The 13153-nt window shown below is 54.1% G+C and overlaps 1 protein-coding gene across 2 annotated transcripts in view; it reads left to right on the top strand.

Moving 5' to 3' along the window:
- Positions 1–13153, top strand: part of NUP210 (nucleoporin 210) — a 142488-nt gene that overhangs the window by 126541 nt on the left and 2794 nt on the right. For both annotated transcript variants that reach the window (XM_077116402.1, XM_077116403.1), the window contains 9 exons: positions 1496–1671; positions 3006–3226; positions 4595–4731; positions 7432–7555; positions 8595–8741; positions 10373–10623; positions 11417–11633; positions 12504–12599; positions 12685–12768. In XM_077116402.1, coding sequence (XP_076972517.1) covers positions 1496–1671; positions 3006–3226; positions 4595–4731; positions 7432–7555; positions 8595–8741; positions 10373–10623; positions 11417–11633; positions 12504–12599; positions 12685–12768 — 1453 coding nt within the window. The remainder of the gene's footprint in view (positions 1–1495; positions 1672–3005; positions 3227–4594; positions 4732–7431; positions 7556–8594; positions 8742–10372; positions 10624–11416; positions 11634–12503; positions 12600–12684; positions 12769–13153) is intronic.

Here is a 13153-nt window from a genome sequence, read left to right as displayed (position 1 = left end):
GGCATTCCAATCCATGCGACAGCATGGATGAACCTTGAAGGCACTGTGATGAATCAAATAAGTCAGAAACAAAAGGAGAAATATGGTATCATTCCACTTATGTGAAATATGTGGAATAAGCAAATTCACAGAAAAAGAAAGTAGTTTAGAGGTTACCGGGGCTAGAGGAGGGCGGATGGGAAGTGACTGCCCAGTGGGTACAGTGCTTCTGTTTGGGTGATGGGAAAGTCTGAGTAATTAAGTTGATGGTAGGACAACATTGCAAATGTAGTTTATTCCACTGCGTGGTACATTTAAAAATGGTTAGAATGGGATAAAAAATAGTTATCTATGGCTACAAAAAAATAATGAAAGAATCTCATTTAATCCTCATGACAACTTTGGGAATTAGGGGGCGTTTTGCTCATTTTATAGACAAGGAAGCAAGAGCGAGACTCCAAGTAGAAGTGACTTGCCCAAGGTCACACCGTAATTAAACGTCAGGGTCCGGATTCTCACCCAAGTCTGCCTGGCGTGAATCTGTGTCCTCCCCTGCATGGCATGATGCGTGCCTGGCCCTCTGCCGTCTGTGTTCTTGGGTTGTGGAGTATGAGCCACTCCTGGAGGGAACATTGGGTGTCACTAGGTCAGGTCCTGGGGTTAATCCTGGAACAGAATTTTTCTTTCCGTATCTCATCGTAGCCACTTTCTGAATCTTTATATGGCAGAGAAAATACATGACCACCTTAGCTTTTAGACTTTGCCCAGGTCCCAGGCCAATGTCCTCAATGAATGCTTTCCTCTTCCAAGACGGGTGTTTACAGGGAGCCATACCCCACCCCACCCCCACTGTGTTCTCAAGTAAATGAACACAACTGACAGCTCACCCTGTTTCAACAGATACTTATTGAGCATCAACTGTGTACCAGACACTGGGTCACTGAAATTTGTCATAGAAATCTGACTTCAGGGGTACTAGCTCTTTGTCAGTGATAGCTTTTACCTGGAATCCGGGTCCCGGCTGCTTATAGAGGTCAGGTCCTTGGGACCTGGGAGTCCACCACCTCCATCCATGCTCCCCATCATTCTCCTTCCCCGGGAACCACTGCAGGCTTGCCACGGTTCCCCAGTGATGTCTTAGCTACATTCCTTTTGTTCCTAGTTTAAATGCCCAGAGAGCCCGGGCCTTTAAAGAAACTGAATGTAGCATGGGGGATTCTTTTGCAACACAAATAATGATCTTCTGATTTTCCAGAGCTGGGGAGTTTGGCTCTCACGGGTCGGGATTTCTTTCAGTGGGGCCGCCCCCCGTCTTTTGGTTGGAGGAGGAGGGGGCTTGTCATTGGTTGGGGCCCCCTGGAGAGTGAGGCTTGTCATCTCTTCTTTCCATGACCCCAACGTGAGTTCAGCCCCCAGACCCTTCTGAGATCGGGGCCTGTTGGGGACAAGAGTCTCCTCTTGTGGGAGGTGGATTTCCGGGCACGGAGTTGTCATGTGCCTGATCCTTTCCCTCCAGGTATCTCCGGTTTCCTACCTGAGGCTTTCCATGAGCCCTGTCCTGCGTGCCCAGGATAGGGAGGCTCTGGCTGCCCTGCCTCTGGGAATGACTGTGACCTTCACCGTGTACTTCCACGATAGCTCCGGAGACATCTTCCATGCTCACAATTCGGTCCTCAACTTTGCAACTAACAGGTAGAGTGTGGGTGGTACTGCCTTCCCCAGCAAAGCCGAAAAGGCCATGGGGCCCATGCAGGAAGCACCATGAACGCACGGCTTAAACAAGGGGACACCGACATTCATGGAGCACCTGCTGTGTGTTGGCCCTTCCATGCGATGTCTTGTTGACTCCTCACAGTATCCCATTTGTGAAGGCTCAGAGATGGTAAGCCACCTGCTCAGGACCACACAGCCAGAAAGTGGAGTTAAAGTCCCAGGTCCCATCTGGCTCCCAAGTATGCTTCTCTTTGACTGGCTCTTTTGTGATACGACTGCAGCTTCGGTCCTAATGTGAGGAAGCAGGGGTTAGTCTCCAGCGCGAGAAAGAGGGTCCTGGCTTCAGCCCAGCCCTGCAGTACCTTCTAAGTTTCTGCCTTAGCAGTGGTTCTCAAAGCGTGGTCCCGGAACAGTGGTACCTACATCCCCTGAGAACTGATTAGAAAGGCACATTCTCAGGGCCTGGAGACCTGTGTTATAACAACACAGGTTGGAGGAGGGGGCTCCAGGAAGTACTTCTCTGAGAGGGCAGAAGACTGTGTCCAGGCGCTGGTGACTCAGAGGCTTCCCAGAGGGCCTGCAGCAAGTGTGGTCCCCCTGCTGCTGACCCCACCACGGCCAGGGATTGGGGGTGTCGCATTGCAGAAAGAACCAGGGTTTGGAGTTTGACCTAGTTATGTCCCAGCTTTGCCCTTCATCGGACCTGTAAGCCTGGGCAAAGCAGGTCCCCTTTCTAAGCATCTGTCCCCATGGGGAACATGGCCTAGTCCCCAGGGCCTGAGGACACACTGTTGTCAGTGCCTTGCCACCACCCCACCTCACCTGAAACTCAGATCAGGCCCAGGGAGCACAGGTACAGCCATTATCCCCGTTTTACAGATGAGGGAATGGGCAGAGAGAGGCTGCGTTGCTTGTTCACTGCCACTCAGGACAGGACAGGCTGCCCGCTGACCAGTACGCAATGCCACCTGCTGGAATGTACTGGCTGCCTGTTGGGAAAGAGGCCCCAAAGCACATCACAGACCCCTCTGCTCCCTGGGCCTCGGCTTGCCCTTCTGGAATATGGGGGCGACCGTGCCAGCGGTTCCACCGAGTAGCGTGGGGTCTGTCCAGAGGGCGATGAGAGAGGAGGTCGCGTGTGCCCGTGGTGGCCCCTCACCTGTCGCTGCTGTGTGGTCAGCATGAGAGAGAGGGACTCCTGGGCCCTGGCCAGCAACGAGGGCTTCACTCAGCAGAGCCCCGGTGGTATTTCTGACTCTGGGGCTGGGGGCAGCTTCCCCCAGCCTGAGCGCCCTCCTCTCTCCCGTACCCAGAGACGACTTTGTGCAGATCGGAAAGGGTGCTGTCAACAACACCTGCGTGGTCCGCGCCGTCAGCATCGGCCTGACGCTGCTCAGCGTGTGGGACACGGAGCATGTGGGCCTCGCCGACTTCGTCCCATTGCCCGTCCTGCAGGCCATCTCGCCGCCACTGTCCGGAGCCGTGGTGGTGGGGGACGTCCTCTGTCTGTCCACTGTCCTGATGAGCCTAGAAGGTAAGAGAGATGCTGACCCAGGGATACCTTCGGAGGCACCAACGCTTCCAAAGATGGGAGAGGGCTCCCTGGTGAGGGAATTGGCATCCATCCTTTGCTTGTGATGGCAGGTAGTCAGCTCCCCATCACAGGAGGTAGGCAAGTAGAACCTAGAGGATGCTATGGAACAGGGGTTGGCAGTTACTCCCTCAGGCCAAATCCAGCTTGCACCAGATTTTGCCCATAAAGCCTTATTGCATGCAGCCACCCCCATTCTTTGGGATATGGTTGAGGGTTGTTTTCATGTTGCACGGCAGGTTTGAACAGTAGCAATCGAGACCCTGCAGCATGCAAAGCCTCAGATATTTACTCTCTGGCCCTTTTCAGAAAAAAGTTTGTCAGTGTCTGCTGTAGAACAGCGCTGTGCAGGAGAATTTCCAGCTCTTGTGGAAATGTCTGGTCTGCAATTTCTGTAGCCATTGCCTGTTGAGCGCTTGAAATGTGGCTCATGCAACTGAGGAGCTGAATTTTTAATTTTTTTGAATTTGGACTCATTTAGTGGCTCGGGGCTGGCATATCGAACAGCATATCTCTAGGACATGTAAACAAGGTATAATTCTTTGGCTCATTCAGTGGTTTCTGAATTTGTCGTTCCCCTACCACCTGCATGGTTTTTCTACATCCGTGTCCTGGATGCACAATTATTTACTTAATTTTTTTTTTTCAAATTGGCTAAACCCCCCCCCTTTTTTTTAACCTAATTAAATTCATTTTAAAGGGAAATTAAACACTTCCCTTAAAGAGAAACAAGCATAATTTGCCATGAATAGAGGATGGCCATTGAGTTTGCATTGTATTTAGTGTACTCCGTAATTAACTTTTAACTAGGAGGTGTTGTCTAATGACAGTGCCAAGCCTGACTCCGGCTGTTTGTGCAGAAGGGGTAGCAGGTGGGATTCCGTGGGGGGAGGACACGAGTAGGGAGGGCACAGGGTTAAGTACCCAGGTCAGCCCAGGGTCAAATCCCATGCCAGGATGACCAGGAGATGCCCAAGCAGGGAAGCGCTGTAGGTGGGAGAAGGAGTGGGGCACCGTTTTAAAGCAGGAGCCACAGCTGTGCACAGAAGCTGCGAGCGGTAGGAGCATGAGGGGAGCAGGCCAGAGCAAGGCGGCAGGCTGTGCAGCTGCCCGATCCTAAAGGGTCAGCCGTTACTGGCCGGGGACCTCAAATCAGGTCCTCAGGGTAATGAGTGAGCTCCTGTGGGCAGCAGGTGGGGGGCAGGGGGCAGCAGGGAGGCTGGCACAGGCAGCCACGCCAGATGAGGTTTGCCCAGAGTGTCCAGACTTAGGGAAATGGAAAGACGGGTGACATTCAGGTTTCCTCTCCAGGCCTCTCGGGAACCTGGAGCTCCTCAGCCAGCAGCATCCTCAACGTGGACCCCAAGACGGGCGTGGCCGTGGCCCGGGACGCGGGTTCTGTGACCGTGTACTATGAGGTGGCTGGGCACCTGAGAACCTACAAGGAGGTGGGGCTCGGGGAAGCCAGGGGCACACCTGACTCAGAGACCTGCGGGCACAGCTGACCCTTTCCCCAATACCCTCAGCGTTTGATCCTGAACAGTTAGTTCCCTTTTGCTTAAGAAAGAAATCCCGCCACCCGGCATCCTCGGAGGCAGGGTCAGGGCCTGGGCTCTACCACCCACCAACGCAGAGATTGGGACAGGCTCCCCTCCTTCAGCAGGGCTCTGTCCCCCCCACGTTCAAGCTGGCATGATGCTGAGCTGGCACATAGGGGTGATTCCAGCTCCCGCATACCCAGGTCTCACGGCTGCACCCGGAGTCACGGGAGCCCCCGGAGTGGGCCCGGGGTCTGGCATCAGCAGCCAAGTTAAACCTTCTCCAGCGAGTCACCCTTTGAGTCTTTCTGGAGGCAAGCAAAAACCCTTCTCGCTTCTCTCTTTATCTCCAGCCATGAATGAATCAATGAGGGAAGTCTGGCTGAGTGCCAGATGCGTCTCATTTTTAGAGCCAGCGTGTGTTTATCCAATCCAGCAGTTTAACCTCATAGCTTGCATATTTAGTGTTGCGACTCTGAGGTTTGGGCAAGCTGGCTGAAGACAGAGGCCCCTCATGACTGATAAAGCTGTGCTCTCCCAAGGGGGCTTCACGCCTCCACGGCAGCAGCTGAGGGGTCCGGAGAAAGAATCTGGGGAGGAAGCCCTGACAGAGGAAGTGGCAAGGGCAGAGCCAGCGGCGTTGGGGTGGGAGAGGAGCGGGGGAGCCAAGGCTGGCTTTGTGATCAGCTCTCAAAGAGGTTTGTCCTCCCGGTGGTTTGGTGCAGTGGTTAGGGGTGTGGGCTCTGAGCTGGGCTCCCTGGGTTCAAATCCCAGCTCTGCCACTGTGAGAAGCTTTATGATCTCAAGCAGGTTATCAGAGGTCTCTGTGCCTTGGTTTTCTTGCCTGCAAAATGGGGATAGTGTTGCTGTGAAGACAAAATGAGTTAATATGCATGCAGCTTATAACCTAGAATGGAAGTAACATGTAGCAAGTTCACAAATAGTTATTAGCAGCTACTGTTATGGTTCCAGGATAAAGAGAGGAGAGCTTACCCCAGAGACGACAGGGAGGCATTAGAGGTGTCTCATAAGGAGAGAGTGATACAATCAGAGGTATATCTTGGAAAGATCACCCAGAGGCTGGTGCGGTATAAAAGCTGGAAACAGAGGGAGTAGCTGCGGGTAACCAGCCGGTGGGCTGAGGATGGGCCATCCACTAGACCTGTGGTGGGGGGTGGACACCAAAGGGTGGGGGGTTCGGGAGAGATGCAGGAGGGAGGGTCATGAGCCTGGTGACTGTTTGGAAGTGAGAGTTGGAAGAGAAGGAGGAGGGCTGTGGTGATTCCCAGGGTCTGGCTTGAATGACACGGTCGATGGTGATTCTCTGTGCTGGGAGGGGAAGCCAGAAGGCAGGGGCCCCTCGGGAGCGGTTTGGGACATGGTGAGTTTGAAACAGTTGTAGCTTCTCCAGGCAAAGCCAATTGGGACATAGCCGGGTGTGCGTGTCTGTAGCCGGGTGGAAGACCAGAAATGGGATTGGAGTTTCCAGTGTAGAGATGGTTCTAGAAGACATGAGAGGAGACACACAGGGTGTCTACTGAGCAAGAGGAGAGATGGGGATGAGGCCCAGGACCTCTCTCAAAGATGTGGAGGAGGAAGAGGATTCAGGGAGAGGACTGCAAAATGGCAGTCAGGGTGGAAAGAGGAAATGGGAGCTAATGGAGCATGGGAGGTCATGGGGAGTATTGAGGCGTGGGGCAGTAAGCGGTGGTCAACCCTGCAGGGGACAGCAGTGCCCACCGAGAGGAGGGGTGGTCTGTTGGCAGCAGCAGGTCCCCATGGGCCTGGAGGCCCACAGCTGCCACCCGCCTGCTCTGGAAGCATTTTAGGCCTGTCTTGGCACACCAGCAGCTGTGTTAGGCAGGGTACTGCGAGTCCTGCGGGGGCTTCGGAGAGGGGTAAGACCCCATCTCTACTCCCAAGGAGTTCCCCTTCTGGTAGAAATCAGACCCAGGTGTGGGAAACCTGTGGGCATGGTGACCCAGCTGGAAGACAGTGGTCTTGGAGCTGGGCCCAAAGGACAGACAGGGCTTCACTCTGCAGCAGAGGGCAGAAGGGGGATCCCAGGCAAAGCTCTGACTCCCTCAGGCACGCATGCAGCTGAGTGTAGCACAGGCCAAGGGGAACAGAGACACTGGAGAAGGCTGGATTCTGGAGAGCCTTCTATACCTGTACTGTACACATCTGCATTCTGGTCAGGTTGATTTATTTTGAGTAAATGACAATTAAGTCGTTTGCTCTCCTTGCCAAAGATTAATTAACCAAATTCACAAATAGAAAAGAGAGCCTGGCTGCTAGAGGTGCCAAAATGCATAAAACCCACAGCCTACCACAGACAGGTGAGCGCATTCAGGCCTGTGGCTTGGCTTCCCCCATCTGCTCGTTGCAAGAAGCAGCTTTGTTCAGTGGGAGAACCCTAGGCTGTGACGTCTGGCCAGGCTGGATTCTAATCCCAGCTCTGGCCACGTTTCAGCAAGTCACTTGAGCCTTGAGCCTCAATTTTGCCACCTGTGAAATGGGCAATGCCTACATCACAGGCTGCAGCGTGAGATCACGCAGCTGCTCAGCATACAGTCAGCCCTCAAGGAGGTGACTTGGCTTCCTTCGCAGATAACAATCGGCGTCCCTCAGAGAATAGTGGCCCGCCATGTCCGCACCATCCAGCCCAGCTTCCAGGAAGTTACAGCCTCCAAAGTGATCATAGCCATGGGAGACAGAAATTCTAACCTGAGAGGTGAGAAGTGGGTGTGGGCCAGGGAAGGGGACTCAGGCCACTGGGGAGAGGACGCGGGAAGTGGTTTCTTGTGCCCGTCTGGTGGGCTTTTGTCCCCTTGTCTTGCTCAAAATCAAACCAGCTCCAAAGAGCGTTTAACCATAGCTCCTTGGCTCCAGCAAGCTTTTTAGAAATTAGAGTCTGCATCAAGCCAAAACAGTGAATAGTCTTCATAAAAGAACTCGGTGCTCCGACATTGCCCATTTCTGAGCTGGTAATGCTATTTCAGCCCTGGGGCACACTAGAGGGAAAAAAAGCTACCATTTGCCACCATTAATCCGAGAAACTAATGACTCTGCTGCACCCGTCACTGATTTAGATTTTTATAATGACCTTTCCTAAGTCACACATAGAGTATTTCAACCCTGTCCCTTGCCCATGACTGCCCCAGACAGCAGCTGCCAGAAATAAATAAGCCAACATGGGCTGCTTTTTTATAAAATAAAATAAAAACCACTTAACTGGTAAAATTAAATATCACTGTTCTTATTCTGATTAACGAGGCAACTTTATGACATCATGGAAATCTCTTTTTTTCCAGACCTCCGTACAAGCACACAATTCAAGGCTGTGGCCGAAACGATAGTTTATTACTGGCTAACTGTTGCCCTCCTAATGTCCAGAATAAATTGCCCATTTTCCCCCTGCTGACAGGAGCCTAAGACATGCATTAGCGGGCCGGCCCGTTTGCTGAGTCCCTGAATGCAAGCTCCAGAACAAACGCTGCTGTGATGTGAAATGCTCTGCAGCTCCGAATGACCTGCCCCCGTGCCCCCGCATCATTTATCCTCAGCTTTCAGAGACCGCGGCACCATTATCAAGCTCTCGGCAGCTCCCAGACCCTACATGCAAGGGACATGGGGTGCTGGCGGCTTCCTTAGTCGTCCCGCTCTAGTTCCCTCATTCTGGGATGAGGACAGCAAACATCCAGGCCTGAGGCGCACCTAGGTGTGGCCAGCAGGCCCATCTACTCGCCTCTCACCCCTGCCCCTCTCCGTAGGTGAGTGCTCTTCCGCCCAGATGGAAGCCATTGAGAACTTGCATCCGGAATCCCTCATCAGCTGCCAGCTTCAGTTCAAGCAAGACGTCTTTGATTTCCCAGCCCGTGACATTTTCACCGCAGATCCCGGGTTTGATGCTACTCTGGGTAAATATGCACTTACATGGAGGCTGGGCTTCCTGGGAATCTCAGGTCTTCAGTACATTGATTCTGACGGACATCTGACACGCTGGGCAACGGTGTTCAGAAGCTCACCTTGGAAACGGGTTACAGGCCCTTGCCTCTGTGACTCTGCATGGCCTCCAGGAGGGGCTGGCCTCCCTAGGCTGGATGTGGCCATTCTCAGCAGCCACCTTTACCTAGCAGAGAGGGCACGCATTTTAGAACCAGAAAACCTGTTCTGCTCTTCCGCAGCTCAGAGTCTGCAGATGTGGGCTCTGCTTCCCCATATATCTTCCTGTCTGCTAAAATGGGGATGGTAGGGCCTTGTTCTGCCCACATGATAGGGCTCTGGGGAGAAGCAAGGGAGGGAATGGATCTAAGTGTCCTTATGAACAACTCAAGGGCTCAACTCACCTCATGCATGCCGGAGCATGCCTGCTCAGTTCCCCCACCAAGCACTCCCTTCTTGCTCCAAGGACTGGGTGCTCCATCTTAGGGTGCCAGGAGGACGTACTAAGCAAACCTCTGTGAAGCACTTAGCACAGAGCCTGGCACACAGCGAGGCCTCCGGGGCAGCCGCCAGCATTATCATGCCAATGACCACCACTGTTGGGCAGTACTCTCAGTTCTTCTGAAGGGCCTGCGCTAGGAATATTCAGCCCAGTTTTTACTGGGAGAAGTTGGCCAAGGAGGACGCCAGGTCATCAGCCTAGTAGGCAGTTGAGGTCAGATCCCACCTTGCAGAAATCCTGGGATGGAGACCCTCCTCTCCTTCCTACCCTACTCCTCTCCATCCCTATGACGGAAGCACCAAAGCCCATTCAGCCCAGGCTACTGTCGTGTGGGTGCATGTGGTAGGTGCCTGCTCAGGGCTGTTGGTGTTAAAGTGCTTTGTCCAGTGGTAGGCACAGAGAAGGCAGTAATTCCTGTTGGCCTGTTTATTAATCCTGGACACTGGCCCATGAGGGAGGCAACTTTACATCCCTGCTTTTCCAAGGAAAACTGAGTGCCAGTTGGAAAGTTGACTTGCCTGGGTTTCCTTAGCTGGCATGAGCACAGAGGCCATTAGCTGTAGGGAGCTTTCCAAGGCTGTACTCAGCTGTGTTCATCCAACTCACATTTATCCACTCTGGGTCCAGCAGGGTGGCTGCAAACAGGAACCAGAACCATCATAGCTCAGGCCTTCACGGAGCGTCCTGCCTATCTGGTGCCATAGCCCAGACTGGCAACTGTACCTGGCTTGGCCTGCAGCATGGCGTTGGGTCGTGCTGTCTGCCCAACTCTTGTTCACCCTCATTCTGGGCCAGGCTGGCAGGGCATTGAGCTGCAGAACTGAGCCAGGCGTGGTTCCTTCTCCAGGGAGCATCCTTCAAACAGGGGATAGAGTGAAGAGATGACCCAAGAGAGCAAGAAGGGGGCAATGGTCCCAGAGAAGAATATCAAACTGGGTGGGGGGCATGGAAGAGGGACTCCCAAGGAGGCTTTCTGGAGGAGATGACACCTCACTGGGGCTGTGGAGGATGAATAGGAGTTCCCCAGTTAGAGAAGCAGGAAGAAGGAATAGTATCTGTGCACGGTGGGAGAGGTGACAAGGTGGGAAACCCTTGTCTCTGCAGGCCAGTACCTGTGCTCTGTCACGATGCACAGATTGACAGACAAACAGCTGAAGCACCTCAGCACGAAGAAGACAGCACTGGTGGTTACTGCCTCCATCGCCAGCAGCCACTACTCAGGAGAGCAGGTCGGGGCTGAGGTGCCCTTCAGCCCAGGGCTGTATGCCGACCAAGCTGAAATCCTCTTGAGCAACCACTACACCGGCTGTGAGGTCAAGGTCTTTGGCGCCATGGAGATTCTGGAGAACCTGGAGGTGAGTGGTGTCCACCTGAATTCAGGTGAGGCATGGGGCCCAGGGGACACTCAAGGGCCCTGGAGGAAGGGGGAACTGGCGTCCTGGACCAGCTCGTCCCACCGCCACGTGGGCACACGTGGTGACAAGGGGCAGTAATGAGAAGCTCTAACCCCTAACCCACCGCTCCCTTGCTGGGCACCTGGGGCCCAGGCTCAGCCTCTCTCTCCCCTTCTGCCAAACACATGGGTTGGGTGAGCCATCTCTGAGGTCCCTGGGAGGCTGGCACAGCTGAAAAAGATCCGGCAGGATGAAGGGGAGTTTCCTGGCACATTTGCTTGCCCCTCTCCTATCTCGTTGCAGCGAAGGGAACTAAATCCTCTCCAAGAAAGCCAAGAAATGAATTAGTGGTTGATGACAGGGAACCAGCCTAGTATGGGGCTTCTAGAGCTCAGCTCATTAACAGAACTCTAGGCTACTCCCTTGAAGATTTGTTGTCTGGTGATATTTCATGTTGGTTTAGCTTATTTTTTTAAAAAAAATAGTATTTTATGAGACTTCAACAATATTGATTTGTATTTTCCTTTAAAAACACCATGGATATAGATAGTGTGTTTCCTTTCTCTGGGAACTGCCCACTCTTTAGACATGTCCATGTATCTTCATGCTCCTAGGAAGTGACACCCAGGCAGGGGATTCCCCCCCCACCCCAGGTGGAGGTGGGGGCATTTCCCGAGTTGGGCTGTAAAGAGTGGCGCTCCCAGCCGGGACTCCCGCGGCCGTCCCCTCCCCGCAGCACTGCCGTTTCTCCTAGGTGAGGTCCGGGTCCCCTGCCGTGCTGGCCTTCGTCAAGGAAAAGTCTTTGGGGCTGCCCAGCTTTATCACGTACACGGTCGGCGTCTCTGACCCCGCGGCCGGCAGCCGGGGGCCTCTGACCACTGCGCTGACCTTCTCCAGCCCCATGACCAACCAGGCCCTCTCCATCCCGGTCACCGTGGCCTTCGTGGGGGATCGCCATGGGCCTGGTCCCCGTGAGTCGTGGCGAGGGGCGGGTGGCGCGGTCCTGAAGTGAGATCTGGGATGAGGGCACCGGAGGAGTTAGAAATACAGAACGTCCCTCGAAAGGAAAATCCTCCACCCAGCCAGTCATCGGGCTTTGCTCGCCCTCCTTCCCACGGGACCAGATGCCTCAGAAGGTCAAATGCAGAATTACCTCGGAAGGAAATGAAGCATGGGGGCTCGTGCAGATACCTGTACGCCAAAGTTCATAGCAGCATTATTCCCAGTAGCCAAAAGGTGGAAACAGCCCCAGGTCCCTCGACAGATGAATGGATAAATACAATGTGGTATATCCATTCGGCCATAAAAAAGAATGGAGTTCTGATCCATGCACCTGGCCACAGACAGGGTGGGAGGGTTGGGGTGAAGTTGGGGGATGAGGGATATAGTATGAAGCCAGGGCGAGCCCAGCCCCAATTGGGGCCCCTGGAGTGGAACAGGCTGAGCCCCCCTCAACCACGATGTGATCCCATCCCGGACGCCATAGTCCTCTGAGCTCCGCTTTTGTGGCTCTGGCTGATTGCTTGGCCAGTTCAAAGCTTCCTCGCCTTTCTGAGCAGGTCACCCACACTCTCCAAGCCTAGAAACTAACCTTTCTGCTGAAAGTCTGGCCCTTCCAAAGAAGAGCATTTCCTTGAAGGAAGCAGGGACTTGGGCAGCCCCACAGGGACTGCCGGATGCTGGCCTGGACCTCAAGCAGGTCACCTCACTGTCCCCAGGGCTAAGGTGGGCCGAGCGCCACTGTCCCAGGGCCACAGGGCTGGAGTGGCCCCTGTAGGCCCACAGTACTGCCCGGGCATGACTGCCGACTGCTTTGGTGACTCTTCTCCATTGAATTGCAGATGGAGCCAGCCTCTTTCAGCATTTTCTGGATTCCTACCAAGTCATCTTCTTCACTCTCTTTGCCTTGCTGGCCGGGACTGCTGTCATGATCATAGGTGAGGCAGGACGTGCCATGTGCCCCCCACCCCCAGTGTGCTGCCCCTGCACCCACCTGCACTAAGCAGCCCCACTGTCTTGCAGCCTACCACACAGTCTGCACACCCCGAGAGCTCGCGGCCCACCCAGCCTTCTCTCCCAGAGCCAGCCCCCAGCACAGCCCCAACTGTGAGTACCCTCCCTGCAGGCACAGCCGGGGAGAGCTGGGGCTAGAGAAGACTAGACTGGTGGGCAGAGGCGGTGATCTGGGGTCTGAACCCCAAGTCTTAGGAGGACTAGTCTCTGGGAAAAAAGAATAACTGGGGTCTGAGGCCCCAAGGACAGACCTGGGAACTAGTGACAGGGTACAATGAGGGTCTCAGATCCCAGGCCTGGGTAAGGAAGAGCTTAATCCCAGACAGAGCTGTGCAGGTTGAAGGGGTTGGCAGTGAGCTCCATTTCTGCAGGAGTGCAAGCTGGGACTAGATTCCTGCTTGCTGGTGCTGCTGCACAGGAGACCTCAGCACTGCTGGGGTTAGACTGGCTGATTCAGAAATGGCAATTCTGGTCAGTC

This window comes from Tamandua tetradactyla, chromosome 9 (assembly GCF_023851605.1).
Source record: "Tamandua tetradactyla isolate mTamTet1 chromosome 9, mTamTet1.pri, whole genome shotgun sequence".
Classification (NCBI taxonomy): domain Eukaryota; kingdom Metazoa; phylum Chordata; class Mammalia; order Pilosa; family Myrmecophagidae; genus Tamandua; species Tamandua tetradactyla.
This window is presented reverse-complemented; position numbering and strand designations above follow the sequence as displayed.